This window comes from Heterocephalus glaber, unplaced genomic scaffold (assembly GCF_053883595.1).
Source record: "Heterocephalus glaber isolate CG9 unplaced genomic scaffold, H.glaber_assembly_v1.0 deba00001764, whole genome shotgun sequence".
NCBI classification, from domain to species: Eukaryota; Metazoa; Chordata; class Mammalia; order Rodentia; family Bathyergidae; genus Heterocephalus; species Heterocephalus glaber.
The window spans coordinates 6,892,107-6,911,905 of NW_028258461.1; the positions used below are offsets into that span (position 1 = coordinate 6,892,107).

Here is a 19,799-nt window from a genome sequence, read left to right on the forward strand (position 1 = left end):
GCCCATATCAGTCAGCAGCTGCATTGGGATGATTTTGCCCAGGCTGTTCATGGGGGGTAGCCCTCATGAAAATTACTGATAGGGAACAGGAGAGGCCTCCTTCCCGCAGCCACACAAAGGGAAACTGAACACACTGCCCTGCATGCTGCTTTCACTGTATTTTCCTTTACTCATTGCTGGTTCTCCTGTTTTATGGTCATTCTTTGTAATCATAAAGTGAAGCAAAGCTAAGGTTCAAAGATAATTTACTGAGTACAGTAACTATGTCTGGAACCTACACGATTAGGCTTAGGGAATTACTAGGCTTAGGGAATTTGAATGCTACTTTGAAATTAGTTACTACAGTCAAAACCTCTCTGACTTGGACTAACAGGAATCAGTTTAGTACGAGTCATGAAAATTATTAATTACAAAGTAATTGTTGTGGAGATATGCAGATCTACTTGAGAGTAAATACATGTAGCATTTGCCAAAGAGAGTGTCCTGCCAAATCTTGAATGTTCTTGGGAAAGTCACATTGCCTTTCCAAGTTGCTTTCACCCATCAGTAAGAAGGGATTCAATTTTGTTATTTCTTGGGTCCCTTCAGCTTTATAACTGATTCTGTGATTCTCACTTTTTATTTTCCTATTTAGCACATGAATTGTATATAGCTGGCTAGTACTTACAAAGAATTTACTCTAGAGTGGCCATATACTCTCCTGCAGTCTCTTGACAGCAAATGATAATGATTCATTTGTTCAGTAAACTTCTTAGGTGCTACATAAGAAGCATCAACCCAGCCTCTATCTGATTATCTGTCTTGAGTTCAGGAAGTCCAAATTAATAAGGTTTTACTGTATATGTCATCATCCTTCTAAGTGTTTGCTAAAATTACAATAAATGTAAGAACTGCTATCAGCAACTAAACTTTTCACCCATATATGATTTGATTGAATCCTTTTTTTTGCTTCTCTTAACCTTAATATTTTGTTTTTATTTTTGAAAACCTTTTACATCTCATTTTCTGTTTTAATGTTATGCATTCAGATCTTGACAGCGTTTGGTAAGCATATGTGCCATTCATTGCCATCGTTTGGATTTATACACGTTATCTGCTTTTCTTTGATGTGCACATACAAACAGCTCTAGTATTTACAGTCAAAGAATTAGACTTATTTTTGAAATGTGAGTCTGTTTGTCTGCTACTTACTGCTTATGTGAGAGCTTTAGTTATATTATAGAAGAAAACCCATATTAAATTCTTTAGAGATGAATTTTCCAAATGACTTGTTCTGATGAACATTGCTGTAAGTGGAATAGTTTTCTTTTGGTTTTGGTTTGGTTTGGTTTGGTTGTTTTCCCTGCCTTTATCAAAGCAGTGAGTTCTCTATTTGATGCTGCGTGGAATAATGGAAATAAACCCCTCCAACCACAGGTTTTATGTACTTGTCCATGACAATGTAGGGTCACAGGAAAATGCAGTATTGTGACCTGATCTTATTGACCAGATATTTCCCTTAAATAACTCAGACAAAAACCTTCCAGTTATACACAGGATTAAACTTGGCTTTTTATATTCTTAAGCTGGCTTATGTATTTATGGTACATGTAATTGTTAAATGTTTTTCAGGTCTATGGAAACTGGACTTTTGGAACCATTGTTTTCACGGTCCTAGTATTCACTGTAACTCTGAAGGTTAGACTTATTTATTCAAATCTGTTTCAAAGCATTTTTATATAATCCTAGTACATTATTTTTGTCTGCTAATCTTTATTTTTGTTGCTGTTTTTATTTAAGCCTTTTCCTGGATGCTTACTAAAAAGCATATGATGCTAAGGATTTGGACATTTGTATATTCTTTGTGATCCATTTCTTCTAATATATTGTCTGTCCTCTCTATTTTGTTTTACTTTCTAAAAAATCAAACACCAATCTGTTCCTTCTTCTGTTTTTATGCAGTTTTATGATAAATGGCATATAAACAGGCTGTGCGCTCGTGAGTGTATATGTATACACATAAGTACTTGAGTCTTCTTTAAAATTGTACATATGTTTAAGAACCCTGGCCTAAAAGTAATTTGAGTATTTAAGACAATGTAAATAGGTATTCATCACAAGATAAGTGTGCAAAAGAGTTTGGTAATAATGAAATTTTGTAAAATGCAGCAATCACTGAAATTTACCCCATTAGTGATGAAATACATAAGGATATACAGCAGGTAACAGATAAGAAGTACTCTTGGAGAATCGTTGGGATTGACGTGGCAATCATGTAATAGTGCTGAATGCTACCCTTGAGCCTCATGAGTTGGACTTCCTTTTATAGTTGAAAGCATAATCAGACTTTTGGACCATTCCAGAAATAAACACCTCTCATGATATCCAGTGGTGAATACCGCTAGATGAATTCCAGCATGCCCAGTGGTTAGAAACAGAATTTAGAAGTATAATTTTCATAGGACCTTTCTTATCATTTTCTCTCAAAACTTTTGTTCCTGGTTCATTTTTCATAGCAAATAAAGCTAACATGTTTCCATTGCTCATCTATTTCAGTAATATTATAAGACTTTAAAAGAAAATGTTATAATATATCCCAGTTTAGCCAGCTAGTAGCTGTGTGTCCTTGGGCAAATGACTTCACTTGTTTGTGTTTCAGTTTCCTCTTTTATAAAACAGAGATAAAAGTACAAGTAGTACCTTCCTGCCTCAGGGTTCTTTGTGAGGAGTCAACCAGTGAATACACATAAAGCACTACGAGTGCTATCTAGCACATAGAATATATTCCTTGTAATAAATGCTAGTTGTTATTTATTACTGTGCTTCACAGGATCATGGTATGAAATGGAAGCGTCCCTCCTCTTCTTTTTTTCTCCTGGCATGGCTTATGAGCCCAGGCTTCCAGGTGCCCTTCATAGTTAAAGTCAGCCTTACTGCAGCATATTTCATGCATACCTCAAAAGATATCCATTCCCTCCTTTTTAGATGAGTATGGTAACATTTTCCCTTAACAGCCTGATGGATTAGAATTCAAAAGTGAGTTGTATTAACAATGTTATCAGGATCCTCTTTATAAATGAGAACACATTTGAAAACCCTGGGTGCCACAGTCTGAAAACATGATCAGTGCTCACCATAACGTGAAGAAATTAAAGTCTAAAGTAACTGAACATTTTATTAATTTAATGGAATACATAAAGGTTTTACAATTGAAAAGACACTGCATAGTCAAGCCCATGATCTGTTACTTCATGATGTAAGAGGTTGCCTTCACACTTAAGTGACTCTTCATCTGTTGTGTTTGAGCTTTCGTGACACGTGACTGTCCTTCCTAGCTACCCTTTCCCTCTCCTACTGCTTTTTAGCATACCTGCTTTTACCAGCTGGGCCCTCTCCTTTTGCCTTCCTCTCCCTAGCCACCACTACCTGAGGACTTGGCACTCCAGCCTCCTGGACATCACCATTACCTCAGTCCTTGCCCATCACCCCATCCTGAGGCAATCACAGCCCCACACCTACTAGCAACTTCGCTTGACCACATCTCTCTGCCTGTGCTGTAGAGGTCTTAATGCACAGCTTGGCTTCCTCACCTGAATTCTTTGAAAAGACTAGAGTTTTTTGTTCTTTTAGTTCCACTGTTTTCCAGATCCCTGACTACAGTTAGGTCCTCCCATAGGTATAGTACTGTGTACAGGTTATAAGATATCATCATGTAATACTTGGTACAGATTGTGCCCATCATGAAATCTGTGTTATATCTTTTCAGCTCGCCTTGGATACTCGGTTCTGGACATGGATAAATCACTTTGTGATTTGGGGTTCTTTAGCCTTTTATATATTTTTCTCATTCTTCTGGGGAGGAATTATTTGGTAAGCAGCTGTACATGTGTGAGCAACACGTAAATATGTATGTATATATACACTGTATATGTGTATGTACGTTGTACATGTAAGCAAGCATTCATTATATTTTAAAGTTTTGATTATATAAGATGGCAGCTCTTTAACACACTCACAACGAAGCCATAATTCATGTTTCCCATTTCTGGGCAGCTCTGATTTGAATTCATTTGTTCCCCCACCTTGAACCACTAGTGGTACATGCATTATTATCTGAAAAAATGGGTGCTGCTCTGGCCGCAAAAAAAGCTAAATGTGTTGACGTTTTGCACACTTTGCACAAATCAGCCACCTCTGTGTATAAAATGTTTTAAAGAAATCCACAAATATAAATAAGTTTCTTTTAATGAAATAAACTTGTTGATTATTATAATAATTTTAATTAGTATGGATAGTATTAATATTTATGTTTGGACAGTAATTATTCAGATTCAAGTAACTAACTAGATTTGGTTTATTTGTAGACTTTTTATTAATTTTACTTGTAAAAAGACCAATAAAAATGTTTGTTACTACCAGTGGTACAACCCTCCTGATGGGACAGTCATGCATGTACCACCAAGTGGGTCGTGCTGGCAGGAATGTTTTAATGTTAGTTGGACTAGAGATTACTTATAGCTTGTGATGCTGCAAATTTCAAGTGAAATTTCAAATGCAAGGATATAGCCTACATGATTACTCAGAAGGCCTCCCTTTAGTAGCCCCTGTCCACATCTTTCAATTTGAAGGTGGTAAGCATCTCTCTGTTAGGTTAAACTAATTTCTAACATGACCTCCCATGTGATTGTCAGTAGAAACACTCATCCTTTGAAATTTCTACCTAATATGTGAGCCAGTACATACATTATTATCCATTTGGACTTTATTCTTCAAAGAATTAATTATCCCTCAGTATGCTCAGCTCTCTTATGTATAAAATGGCATAATATATGCGTGTAAGCCTATGTATGTAGCCTTTGAATTGATTAAGGGCATCAAGGCATCCAGGATAGCACAAGTAAAGACACGAAAGCAAACTTCCAGATGTGCTTCTAAAAAGAACAGTATGATAAGTTTGTTCCAAGTGAGAGGGAATATTTTGAGGTGGATTGATGGCATGATGAGGTGGATTGATTATTTTACTGTAATAAATTATTCTAATTTAAACACTTTTTTTCAATCATACCACATAATATAGTTAATGTCTATAAGTATCAAAAATTTCTTTTTTATATATTTGTTATTATATCCTTTATGAAAAAGGGTAAGTGACCTGCAGGCCTCAGGTTTGATATGCTGGTACTGTGTCATGATAGAACATGCCCTCTGTCACAGATTCAAGTACAGTGATGGACAGACACATGAGCTGTGGTTAGGGGAGTAAACAGTAGGATTCACATTTCCTTTTCTTACTTCCAAAGTCCATGTTTTGTTTTTAAAATGTTAAAATATTAATGTTTTCATTAATCAATGTCTTCCCCTTTATAAGGATGATAGCACTAGGGAACATTGATAAAGTAAGCTGTGGGATGAGATTCCAAGAGGACGAATTTTCACTGCTTTGAGCAAACTCCTGCATACATATAAAACATTTTTATCACAGAGATAGGAAGATGATGTTTAGGTCCCTTGATATTTACTTAAAAGATACTGTGTTTTGAAAAGCTTTTTTTTTTTTTTACTAAAAGCTTTGAGAAATAAAAACCTGAAAAATCTAACCACTTTAAGGAAGTATCAACTCCAGAATGAATAATTATGGCATATATTTAGTCCCTCTATAGGTAATGATTGAAAGCAGCAAAACTGAAGAAAGTCTCTATTTTCTTTAATAATATGAAATGACTCAAAGTTGATTAACCAAATGCAGTATACAATTGTATGTCTGCCCACATGATTATAATGAATCTGTATAGTCAACATCTGAAAAATATACAAAATTTCCACAAGAATAAAATATTTCTAGCAATGTAAACAAGTTTCTAACCATTTCTACAGAGGAATCTTCATTAATTAAATACTTTAATGGTTAAAACATTGTCATACCTGTTTATGTTAGTGATGCTTACTAAAAGTTAAATTCAGTAGTTCCCCCTTAACCACAATTTTACTTTTAGGGGTTTCAGTAGTTATCCTCAGTCCCAAAATTATAAATGGAAAATTCTAGAATTAAGCAATTCATAAGTTTTAAATTGCACACTGTTCTGAGTAACGTGATGAAATGTCATGCTGCCCAAGTCTGTCCTTCCACAGACATTAATCATACCTTTGTCCAGTGTATCCAGGCGTGTGTAGACCACCTGCCCATTGTTCACTTAATTCTCATCCCTTATCAGATCAGCTGGCATGGTATCACAGTGCTTGTGTGCAGGTAACCCTTATTCTACTTAGTAATGGGTCCCCCAGCACAAGAGTGGTGATGCTGGCAACTTCACTGCAATGAATTGTTATAATGTTGCTAGTTATTGCTAATCTTTTCCTGTGCCTACTTTATAAATTAAACTTTATTATAAGTGTATTATAGGAAAAAAACCACAGTAACAGAGTTTGGTAGCTTTAGGCATCCCCTGGGGATCTTGGATCACATTCCTCATGGATAAAGGGGGAACAGTTCTATTTTTTATTTTGTTGCCTGACATGCAGGTCTTAAGTGCTTTGACTAGGAGCAATGCAAAACTTAAGCTGAATGCTCATTGTAACTGATGTCTCTGGAAATATTTTACTCTGAGGCATTGAGATACCCTCTTTTCAGGTTGGCAGTGAGAATGATGATTCCGGATCCCAGACCTATCCCAAGAATAATACTATTTGTCTTTTACTGCCTTGTTGCAAAGCCTCACAGATGTCATGGAGGTAAAAACAAAACACAAACCAGAGATGTTAATCAGTATCATCAGTACAATGCGAAGGAACACCCTAGGTCTAGCTGTCACTTGCCTGATAGACCTTTGGTATGGCTCAGTTACTGCCTAGAAAATATTCAAGGTGCTTTTCAGAATTAGAATGGGATGGAGTTCTGCAGAGATCTTTCCTGTATGGTAGACTTTCCTAAAAAGCCCAGGCCTCAGAAGTTTCTCCATCTCACTGTTCTGCTCACTTTTATTCCACAGTCTAGTCCTCATACATGTAGAGCCACAAGATTGGTTTTATTGAGTTACATATGGGAGTACAATTGTAAATTTTTAAATGAGAGACTTACCTTCAAGCATGATACATGATCTGTGACCCAATAAACAGGACTTTCCATCCTAGCGAAGTCTGATGTGCATCCTGACCTTCAGCAGCCACTTCTCCCTCAGTTTAGAACAACAGTAAGTTAGCCCAGGCAAGCTCTCTGGTTCTGTTCAGATATGGGAAGGGAGAATGGCTATGCTTCTCAGTGGCCACTTCAGAATTCAGCAAGTAAGTTGGAATGAATTCTAGCTTCATTTTTTGTATGTTTAAAATTTATTACAGTAAAAGTCACATTGCCATTAATCCCCTTCAAAGGAAGTCTTAACTTCAGTATGAGGGATCCTCCTGGATTTCTGGATTCCAAGATTTACTGTCTTATTAGCAGTATTCTACTGTCTATCAATCTATTTGGCATACACTCTTACTCGGTATGTATTTGCAGATGAAAATGGTAGATTCATCTCATTGCTGAGAGATTGTGAGCTCTCTAGTCCCTTTTATATTTACATAGGATTTAGTTTAGGGAAAGTGGTTATAAAAATGCCTTTTAAATCTATGAAGAAAGCACAGATCTTGTATTAATAAGACAGCTGAGGAAATAAAATGCTTATTAGGGTAAAGTTAACCATCATTTCTCTTGCATATCTTTAAAGCTCCAACATTTTTAATATACATAAATATTCACCAGTTGGCAGCTTTATAATTGATTGTCTGATTGTTTTTGAAAGACGGATTTTGTGATTTTTTTTCCCCCCTTTTGATTCTCATTCCTTTTCTCTCCAAATATTTGGTAAATGAAATTTGTTTATTCCTTTCAGGACATTGTAAAGAAAATTATATTAACATATGTAAGGAAGATTTTTTAAAATATAAAGTTTCAATTAAATTTATTTTTCAGGTGACAGAAACTGATTATCTTTCCATTATATATTTTCTCTCTATTCCAGGCCTTTTCTTAAACAACAGAGAATGTATTTCGTATTTGCTCAAATGCTGTCTTCTGTATCCACATGGTTGGCCATAATTCTTCTAATATTTGTTAGCCTTTTCCCTGAGATTCTCCTGATAGTATTAAAGAATGTAAGAAGAAGAAGTGCCAGGGTAAGAATTAAGTTTATGTTATAATCTAATTTTTGGAAGGGGCTTCAATATTTGCCATGAACTGAAAACCTCATGTAGAGAACTGCATTAGTTACAGCATGTTAAACCCCTCCTTACAGGTTCATCACTTAATTTCCTCTTCTGCATAAAAAGTATAGTAAAAACTTCGTTATCCAATGCAGGTGGTAAGTAGATTCCTTAATAGTGTTCTATGTGACCTTTAGCAATCCATATGGAGTATCTCATATACTCCATATGGAATTTTCAAAGGAAAAATTATTTTATTTTGTATTTAGCCCAGAATTTTTACACCAGGAATTTCCACACCAACATTTCAGCTTGAACCTTAGAAATTTCCCTGTGGGCTGTTTGCAGATTTTTCTTTTCAGTTGTTAATCCCAATTTGCTTTTTTCAAACCTTTCCCCTTCCTTAATTATAGTGCTGCTTAATCTCTGTGTCGCTTCTAGCCCTGTCTGTACAACAGTATATTTCAACCAAAGACCGTTCCCTGGATGTGATATCTGCATCCTTTCCATTCTAAACGTACTTGTAAAAATTCAGGATTTTTTTTCACTCTTTATTTTAATCTATTAAAATTGTAGGGCCGGGGATTTAGCTCAGTGGTTTCGCCGCCTGCTGCGCAAGCGCAAGGACCCGAGTTCGATCCCCGGTACCAAAAAAAACAATCAATAAAATAAAATAAAATTGTAAATTTCCCATGGGTATTAGAAGTTACTTCTCTCAGTTACATTATCTTTTGAACAGTTTTTTAAAAGACTTTAGAGTGAAAGGGGTAGATTATCCTGGAAAATAAAACTTCTGGCACATCTGACCAACAGGTAAATTACATGTGTCATATTCCTGCCAATACTAGCTTATGTTGCTAAAACAAAACCCTCTTCCTTTCATATTGACACCAACTAGATCTCGTAACCCCTCCAAGGCAATATTTTCAGGAAATTGTCTAAGCCATGACTATTGGATGTATTTGATCAAACTTCCCAACCAGTTTATTTAGTCATGAAACTGGTATGTTACGGGGTTTTTTTTGTCTGTTGAATTAATAGAATCCAGTGCTTGACATTACACAGACATGAGCATTTGAAATTATTACAGTAGGAAATTTTTAAAGTGATTAAAAGTGTCAAAGAGAAACTGCATGTTACAAGTCAGTGTTAGCCTCATTCAAAAGTAATGGAATTATCAGTGCATGAGCTGCATTGATTCTCGGTATACACAGCCAATCAGTGTATAGGTAGATGGTCAGAATTGCACTGAACTGCCTGCTTCTGCTTGCTTTATGTGCAGGAACTGGACACAATAACGTTAGCCTAAAGACTGTGTTAATTCACTCTTTAATCCTTCTGGTAGGCCTCTAACTCCCTCTATCCTGGTTTTTAGTTTTAGAATGGGAAAGTAGTATTTAATCATCTGATTATATCTTAATATCAGTTGAACAGGATAAAGAACAAGTTTTTCTCAGACTGACTCAAGTGGCAATTTACTTGAGCATGAAGCCAAATTAGAAATGTTTTAGTAAGAAATAGCTCCATACCTTTGTATAGTGGAGAATTTGTAAAGGAGCATCTCTGAATGGCTCTTCCATTCTCTTTATTTGGGAGTTTACTTTGGGGTGCTCCTAAATGTTTTTCTGATTTGGAATAATGAAGCTCATGTTAAATAATGGTTCACACCAGCTTCTTGCTCTAAAGATGATACAAAAGTCTCTAAAAGCAAAACCTTCAAACATATCTTCTTAGTTAGGCCTTCTCTTTTAAAAAATTGGATAATGGTTAAAGGTGACATTTTACATAGATCATTGAATGGATGGATGCTACCAGGAGATCACAGATAAATATTTAAAGCATTTTCTTTCTATGCAAACAGCAGATTCCAAACTTCTGCTGAAAGTAGGGAGTTCTGGCAGCCCTTTTCACTTCGCAGCATAGAATATTGCCAGGGGTTGCCAGCATCAAATTTGTCATGGGTTATTTCCACGATAGGAGAAATTCTATTAACTGTGCTGTAGCTTGCATGCTAATGTGCTAGAACAACCAGTAAATTTTTCATAACCATTTTCATTCTTTCAATCATTCATTCATTTGTTCCTACCTTAACTGAACCAGTAGACATTTGTTGAACCGCCTGCTGATGAACATCTCTCTTTATATCCAATGTCTGAAAGACTAAATGGTTTTTCAGACTGTGTGGGATTTTGAGAGTTGTAAATGAGGCACAACAGTTGTCAGCACTCAGCAGTGCTGCCTCTTTTTTTGTGTGTGAGAAAATGCAAGAGCAAAGTACTATATATGAATGCATAAAGGCCACATGAAACATGGCAGCCACAGCTATTCTCATGAAGTCACACATACAATATTTATATAGTGCCCTATTTGGCCATATCAAAAAACTAGCGGGGAATGAGTATCTAACTTTCTCCAAAATCGTGTTTCTGTTTAGTGACCAAAGGTCTGACATCATGAATGACTTTCTGTTTTGTTCAGTACTCTTGCTAAGGTATTGGCTTCACTTTAATGAGGAAAAGATGAGTTTGTGCCAGGTGTGCCTCATCCCCTGACAGCCTCCAAATGGGATAAAGCACATGTCCCGATCTATAGTAGGAGATGCCTCTGACTTCAGCCAGTAAACATCCTGGACTATTCACGCCGCCAGAAATGCCTATGGCATGTAGACTGCTAGTGCTACCTTCATATGGATCTGGGCACCTGCTTTGTAAAGGCGCTTAGCAGTGCATAGTGAAAGTGACTGTACGGCATTTGAGAAAGAAGCCAAGCCATTTATAATTAACAAGTACAGAAGCCACCTTATGTTGAATTCATTCAATTCACCATACATTGCCCCAGGGCCCACTATGAGTTGGCTACTATAGTAGGTGCTAGTAGTTCAGGGATGAGTCAAGCATGGCCCCAGCTCACAAGAAGGTCTCCAGTTAAGTTACAAAGAGCATTCATATGGAAGGAACCCTTCTATATGCAGGTATAAGACAGAATAGTAGAATCAATTACATGGCTTGTTATAGTATAACGGAGCTTTTTGGGGTCCACATCCCTACCTGCTGAGAGGACTAGCGTGGCAGCCTCCAGCATTACTGAGATCTGTCGGTGATGCTTACATTATAAGGAATTTTGTCTTCAAAAGCAGGCTTAGTTGTTTAACTCAAGGGTTGTAGTTTAGCATTTATTGCCCAGCTAAATTTTCAGCAAAGCTCCATTTTTGATAATAAAGCTTTTCTTCAGCTTTTAAAGTGACAACGCTGTATAACCATGTTGCTGACAGTGTATGACAAAACTACCATTGGGCATTGAACAGTGAAACAGCAAGATGACACTTCAGAGGGAGTCTAAAGTTTAAGATGTTTGGTATTTCAAAAAGCTATGTGCCCTCTAAGTGCAGTTGTTGCCTGTCTGTAAATCATTGAAATACATCTGGACCTTCTAGCCAAGTAGTAAATACCACTTCACGTTTATAGCGAGGGAATTTTCCAAAAGTCTTTATATAGTTTTTTTCTCATATAAACTACCACAATCAAAAAGGGAGGCTTTATTTTTGCCTGTCAGACATGGGAAGGCTAATCTAAGGTAATGGAGCCAGCAACATGTCCATGTCCAGCATGGGATGTCTGTACAGACAGAAGTATTCTGTTATGTAGAGGAGCACTTTCCAAGTAGAAGACAGAGAAAGGAAGAATGTCAGCTGCCTGAGCAATATTCCTGGAGAAAGCACTTGGGAATTTTGGAGAATACAGTTTATTATTTTAATAATAATGGTAGTGATAACTATTATTGCAGTACTAACAGTGTCATATACAACCATAGGTTCAGAGGGCAATAGTCCTGTGATCTGGATTAGACAAAAATAAAGTTGAATTCCAATGTAGTGGCTGTTGAGATGGACCTTTATCCATTGACCTCTTTGACATACTGCTAATTGAGCTGGTGTCAAAGCTCTCTAGATGACTGCAAAGAAATGTGGAAATTCCATATTGTTTTAGCTCATTATTTCCTGTCCTCCTCACAACCCCTCAGTACCTCTCAGTTGCTGGTTATATCAATTTGTTATTGCTTTGGATACTCTGTGCTTTCTATTGCTTTCTGTACTTTCATATTTTCTTTTTTTTCCTTTAAAAAGTAGTTTAACACCTAATCTGTTAACTCCTAAAATTTCAACTTCTTAGAATACTTTTATCTCTGACGGTTGAATACAAGTTTTTGTGCACACCAAAATGTGCTTATAGTTGCAGTCTTAAATAGATAACCTTGTACATTAAACACAAGGGTGGGAGACTTGGTATCCTGTTAATCTTGTTGCAGGGTTTTTGCCCACAAAATAAATAGAAGAAGCAATTCAAATTTTTTTTTTCAGAAACTAAAATTTTTATTTCTCTAGCTTTATCAACTGGTAATTTGCATGTTACCAGCACGTTACTGCCTTTCTTCCTTTAAGGTAAAATATGAATAGGAAAAGTGTAGTTAGGTCCAAACATGAATAAATGGAATATATGCCTTTACAAGTTGGTTTATTAGACACTGGCAGACACATACTACTTTAGCTGTTTTTCTCCCCTAAGGCTATTTTCCTTGGTCACTAAGAAGGTAGTAGGAATAGTCTTGATCAACAGAGTTATTCAACTCATCTCCTCTGCTGACCACTAATCATTCTATTTTGTTTGGGCAATGCCAAAACCAAGTCTATAAATTCCCATATAATTTCAGGCACAGAATATGAAGAAACAATAATGTCTTAGGTTTTCAAGTTAAACTTTATCAATTTTGAATTTTTCTGGGTGTTTTAAAGGAACAGTTTAGACTTTACCTAAGAAAAAATTGAGCTTACCTTTCTAAAGAGATCTCTGTAATGAAAAATGGGGACATTAATTGAATTATGTAAAAGAGAGGAAGTTAAACATCAATTTAGAGGCAAATGGGACTTTGGTGGCACCAAATGTTTTCCCATTATTTAATCGTGATTAGATTTTTAACCTTCAGCTGCCCAAGGGCAGTCAGTCCCTTCATAATGTATCTGAGGAATTAGATAGGGGAGATAGTTACCAATCAAGGTTTTAGTAATTGGTAATCTGAACATAGCTCTCTGACCAATAGATTTTGAACAGATGTAGGGTATGGAATTGATGATTAGAGAGAAGAGTTACTTAATGAAAGGCCTATTTCAGAATTATTTTATCAAAATTACCTCATTCCCATTAACAAAATAACTTTAAATTGGCATACAAAGAAATAGTGGTTGGCTCATATAATATACTATTCCTAATTCTGATTCTACCTTCACTTTAGGAAGTAACGTCTTCAAAACTAACATGTCATTTCTACTTCAAATCTCAAGGTTTCTTTTCAAATGTCTTACATCTAAGAGAATATTTACTTTTTCTTTCTTTCTTTCTTTCTTTTTTGGTTTCTGCATTTCTCTTTTTTCTACTGCAATTTTCCACCTTTTGTGCAATTGTGAACAAGGTAACGAAACGCCTCCCTTCCTCAGGAACATCTACTATCTTCATGCTTTCTCAAACTTCCAGCAATCACAGTTTCTCTTGGAGTGAATAAGGTGATTTCCTTTCTTAATGTACCAACTTGCTTGCATTCTCATTTGCCTGACACCATTTTCTGATTCTTTATGAAAAATTACTTCTCATAATTCATTTTTATATCTTCTATTGATACTTACAGTATTTTGTCATTTCTTTTAACCATTTGTTCACCTTCCAAATTGTCACACTGGAGAGGAAGTAATCTTCAAAAACTTGGACTTTAAGTCTGCAGTTTCATTGATCCAGGTATACAGTACTAGCATGGTGTGTTAGAGCTAGTCTGTTTACTGGGACAGGGATGTTGTCTACAAATTTTTCTTTGACGTACTCGTAGCACCAGCACAACTCTCAGAGGTGTTCACCAAAAGGATGGTAAGGTTTACTAATCAGATCATATTGACTCATCTTACCATATAACCTACCAGTGCCATTTCAAATCCCAAGTTTGCCACATACCACTAATGTCTTCTGCTACCATGAGAACAGATAATTTGAGTTGGAGACTTTCTTAGGCCTTTAACTGTATTCATTTGAATGTTATGCATTTGCTATGTAGTGTAATCATTTGTACTTTTGGCCAGAAGTGTAGTCCATAGGGAATGATTTTTTTCTTCTACATTTTTATCACCAGGTAGGTTAACCAATCTTCAAATGCTTTAAGTATCTTTGCCTCATTATTACAGAGAAATCTGAACTGTAGAAGGGCATCTGACTCATTATCCACCAGACCTTCAGTCAGACCTCTTCTTTTACGAACATTCTCAGATGAATCTAATGTATTGTAACAGGTACCTAGTGTTAAACAAGTGGGCTGGCTTTAAAGAAACAGATTAACAGCATTATAAAGAAAAATGAAAATACCACTCTAAATTTTCTCTGCTGTTGGTGTGGTGAACTTTATACTATTCTTTGCAAAAATATAAAGATGCATTATTTGGAATATGGGAAAATATCTTAAATTTACTAAACCCTCTAATGAAATTTTAGGCATTTTTCAGAGCAGAATGATATTGCGGTATATTTATATAAAGGGCAAGTTGTCATGGCAATGCCATCATGTGAAAATGCCCATTGATACTAATCAGGAAATATATTTTGATTCATAAAGATCATTTGGAAAATTGAAAATAAAATATTCCAAAATTGCATCTGTATAAAATTAAGTCAGTTTAGCATTGCATGTTCTTCTGGGAATTATGTGAAAATAATCAGATGTGTTTGTACTTTCACGTGCTGTGTCTGTGTGTTTGCAGGTATATTCTTATTGTCCTTGTAAATGTCTGATCCCCAAATATATGTTAATGAATCTATCTACTCTAATCATAAATTTTTTAATGTCAAGTTTTATTCAAGCTAAGTCTTTCAACTCTCAAAGGTAAAATCTTTCCTAGCCATTCAGGGGGATGCATGCCTAGTGATATGAAATACTTCATAATTCATGTCTGTAAAAATGAGTAAATTTGTTTTATAACATGATTTCCTTTGCCCCAAAAAATATTTGAGAAGAGTTGATATTCCGTGGGAAGAACCCTTGAACTCAGAACAGCTCCTTTATTTGCACTCTGTATTTATTTCCCACTGCAGAGGCTTCTGGAACCCCTGATCTTTATAGGTCTTTTATCCATCCATGGGAATTTAGAGTAATGTATGAATGAGGCTTTTACAAGCATGTCAGCTTGGAAACAAGTCAATCTATACAGCTTACATAGGGCCATCTTTCATACACACATAAAAATAATTATTGTAAATTGTGGGTCCATTTTGAAGCTGGGCCATCTTTCATACACACATAAAAATAATTATTGTAAATTGTGGGTCCATTTTGAAGCTAACAATTATAATTGTGAGTCTACCTCATATGCCCTTTCTTTTTCATCAGCTAATATCCTCTCCTGTAGCAAAGAATGAAAATTAAACAAAAGTATTGAATCTGTTGGTTCTTTTACCTCCTGCAGTTCACCAGTCTGTGTCTGCAGTGTTATTTTGGAAACAAACTCCTTTTGTTCCAGTTGTCATTGTTTTACCCCGTTTTAGACTCACCTGCATGTGTTTTCCCTCAGTAATGAATCTGCTTCACTGTAGCCTTCAAAGCTGTTGACCCTTTTGTCCTAGATTGCTTACCGGGGCTGTAAGGTACATGTTAGCTCTACTGTTGCCAGCTAATTTTGTATCCCCCTGGATTGCTTTCTTTATCTTGGTCTGTGGTTGGGGGACTGGGCTAGGTATCAGACACTGCTGATGCTTTTGGCCTCTCTAGGGCCTTAACTCCTACCATGTCTAAGATAGAATGAAGTGTTCTAAAAGAAAAGTTATTTTATTTTGATGTAGTTTTTCTCCCCAGGAAAAGTTTTTCATCTGGCATTATTTCTCCTCCAAGGAAAATATTTGACAGTTTGTCAAAATTTGACTTTGTTCCTTGGTTAGTGAGAATATAAATACTTGACTCCTTTCATTGGTTCTCAGTGTGAATGGCAGCCTTATTTTGGTTAGAGTCACCATGACCCTCCAGAGCTACCTGAAGGCCTGATAGGGATTCTAGAGATGGTGCAACATAGTAGAAACGGAGGGCATTCTAGTGGACTTGTAGACCAACTGTGACAAGAAAGGTGTCCCAGAGTGAGAAGAAAATAGTCCTTGCCTTAAGGCTTCCACTGTGCTTGTTCAAAAAGCTGGAGTTTAAAGTGGAGAGTCAAAAGTTCAGTTCTCTCCTTTGACATGTGACTTTTATTTCTCAGCATACCTAAATTACACTCTGTGATCAATTTGTCTCTCCTGCCCCATCGTGAGCATAGCATTTGATCATGATTAGAGGACAGAAAAGATTGTATAGATTGATTAGGGAAATTTCTGCAAGTTCTATGCTAAATAGATGATACATGAAAGAAACGTAAGAGTCAATTGACTTGTAGTACATGATCTACCAAAAATAAAAGAAAACTTCAGTAGTTTGGTGAGGGGCATGCTTCTTTGAGTAAAGGAAGAATATTTTCACAGAAATTTTCCAAAACTGAATACATCTTCAGACTTCCTCCATCAAAATTCACACTTTCAAAAAAACCCACCATTAATTCATTATTTCCTGAGCATCTGGGTGTGCCAGACATTGTACTAAAAGACAGAGGTAGAGTGATAAATAAAATGTCCTTGTTTTCAAGAAGCCCCCAGTCTACGGGAAGGATCCCAGCGGTAAAAAACTATTCAGGAGAACCCTGGAGTAATCCAAAAGCAAAAAGCAAACCTCAATCTATTCAGCTAACAAATGAAGAAAGGATTTAAGTCTGGTGATTGTGTCACTTTTCCCTCCTGCATGTGAATAAAACTTGGCTCTTTGTTACAGCAGTTGCTTTACTCTCATCGCAAAATTTACTACTTGATATATTTTTGAAAATGCTAAACAGATGGTTTTATATTACTATTAAAATAAGCCTTATAACTCTATATTTTAAATTTTTCAGAATCCGAATCTTGAACTGCCTATGTTATTGTCCTACAAGCATATTGACAGTGGTTACAGCTAAAACAGAAACCATGAAGAAACAACTACAAAAATTTATCACCTCAGGATTCTTGATATGCAACAAAAACTAGATCACTCTCTTATGTCTAGGGTTCACAATAAATGCCGATTGAAATACTAAGTGGTTATCCTAAGCATTTCCAGTTATTGTAAGTAGCCATTAGAGCCAAAGCTGTAAGTTAAGAATTATATGAAAGTTGAAAGCAAGAGTACTTAGATTTCTGGCTTTAGATAGCATAATGTAACTACCAGATGGGTCCTTTTTTAACCCATTGACTTTGTGAATGGATTTAAATACAGTATAAAGTAGAAGTCATGCAGTGGGAATGAACAGATTTTGCTAATACAGTATTACTTTTTTTTGCTTGTCAAAAGACATAGGCTGGAATACATTTCTCGTTCCTGCTGAATGTTCATCTTAAATTATTTTTTAAGCACACAAATGGAATACTTGAAAATACAGGACTAAAAATAGTATCAGTGCATCAGACAGAATGGTTCATCCTTTCTGTTCACCCACATACTGATTATGCCTTGGTAAACTATCCTTGCCAAAAAGTACCTTGAACACTTCTCTGGAAAGTGTTAACTCTGGGTGTGACTGTGGAACAAAAAGATGTTTGTTTTTGTTCTTCTGAATTAAACACTTATAGGTGTAAGGCTACTAGACTTGAAAGTAAAATATAAAACATTTCACTCACTTAGTAGACCCTCAAAGTAGGAAATAAACAGATTTTCCCAATGTCAGTTTTACTGCGCTCTGAGGTAGGTGCATAACAACTGTATTTGTCCCAAAATAAAGCCATTCTGAACATCAGCCTTTTATAATTTTACGTGGAGAGAAGGCAAAGAATATCTAATTTTAAACTGTTAACGGTTTTTATTTGAAAGAGTTTGCATTTGTGCATATAGCAAGCACTTTGTTTTATCCTGCTTATTTGGGATGAAGAAAGATCCATCCCAACACGGTTTAGCCTGTAGAACCATGACTCTGCAAACATACATGCTGTCTCTCATAGCTAATGTGACCAGGCCAGCGGTCTAATTCTAAACCATGAGAGTGACCTCGGTCAGGTCCTTAACTTAGTGGACTAGAAAGAGGTTTTCACTTCTTAATGAGTTCACTTAAAATAGAAAACTAAATGTGAAATGTGTTTATTCAGTGTTAAAATTACACACCTTTTAAAAATAGAAATGACCACATTTGACTGCTAGATTAAAGTGGTCTTCAACAAATATTTTCATTATCAGTTTCTATTTTTGTCTTTTTGGCATGCCTGTACTATTATTAATGTTTATATTGTACATTGATTTGGAAAAGTGTTAGATTCAATCTGTACCAATATATTTATATAGTCCACATGGCACATTTGATTCTTCCATGTGTATATATTTTGTGTTAATACTTAGATGTAATTTTTCTTAAATCTAGAAAGGACATTATTTCAGTTATCAGAAACTATTCCATCATTACTGATCCCTTTTGTTATTTAATTTGTTCTCACCTATCAGTATTATTTTTACATATTTTGTTAGATGTCATTCACAGCTTACCTAAGTGTGCTGTGTTCTAGTAGCCTATATTTGAGGTGATCTGCTGAAGACAAAGTCTTTATATTTTTTGCCTATTCCAAAGAGCTAAAAAATACGTAATCCAGGAAAGTTGTTGATGTTTTATTGTTGTTGTTGTTCTTGTTTTTGTAGTTATTGTTGCCACATTGTTGTTTTATATAAGAACTCCAGGGACTGTGAATACAAACAAAAGAGTGAAGGTAGAGAGGCTTATTTAATGCAGAACCACTAGAGTTGTCATAATCAGAATATCCAGAATAGTAAAAATAAAACTAGTTGCATGTAAAATGTTTTACAGCCAGAAAGAAACTTAGATGAGTAAAGGGGATTTAGAGTCACGTCTCAGCTACACATTACACTGTGCACTGCAGCTAAAATTCTGAGTACCAGTGATGTGTGCAATGTGTAAGATCACTGCCCAGATCCTTGCTAGGGACCTGGATTTTCATTTTCAAAGATATTTTTATTAATGAGCTAAAATAAAATTGGCTAGCTTGGGGTTACAAGTGAAACAACTTAAAATAACCCATTCCAGTATTCCTAGCACTGCAACAGAACCATCCTATTTTGTGACAGAGGAGAGAAAATGTAATAATAGGACCAGATACTTATAATTTGAATAAGTTTGAGCTATCAAAATGTCCTTATAATTTTCACATCTGTCGTCCATTGTTTGAGGATGTTAACTATTAAACTGAAAATATTCATTCCGTATCTACCGCATATACACCAGCAACGGTATAGATGTAAGCTTAAATTTGCAAAATTCATAATTTAGTCATGGAATTTTAAAATAACATGCAGTATATAAATGTGCAGATTTTATGCAAATGTTGACAAAATCATTTTTCCGCTTGCAAAATGGAACTTCAATATTACATTTTTCACTTCAGCAATTTTTTACATCTCTGTTACTGCTTTTAAAATGAATGTGAATGCCATCTTTAATGAATGCAACTTTCCTTTTTCATTAAAAAATGTTTTGTTTGATGTAATCAATAAACTTTGGTATGATA

The 19,799-nt window shown here is 35.6% G+C and overlaps 1 protein-coding gene across 14 annotated transcripts in view; it reads left to right on the top strand.

Annotated features, from left to right (window-relative positions):
• The window catches only part of Atp11c (ATPase phospholipid transporting 11C (ATP11C blood group)), a 176,446-nt gene extending 156,647 nt beyond the window's left edge, over positions 1-19,799 (top strand). For 4 of the 14 annotated variants that reach the window (XM_004862303.3, XM_087202105.1, XM_087202109.1 and 1 more), the window contains 5 exons: positions 1,612-1,677; positions 3,746-3,849; positions 7,977-8,130; positions 14,378-14,482; positions 17,150-19,799. In XM_004862303.3, the coding sequence (XP_004862360.2) occupies positions 1,612-1,677; positions 3,746-3,849; positions 7,977-8,130; positions 14,378-14,479 (426 nt within the window). In that variant the 3' untranslated portion in view covers positions 14,480-14,482; positions 17,150-19,799. Of the gene's footprint in view, positions 1-1,611; positions 1,678-3,745; positions 3,850-7,976; positions 8,131-8,249; positions 8,316-13,620; positions 13,712-14,377; positions 14,483-17,149 lie in introns of those variants that run through there. The other 10 variants (XM_013078680.3, XM_087202108.1, XM_087202117.1 and 7 more) reach the window with 8 other exon arrangements.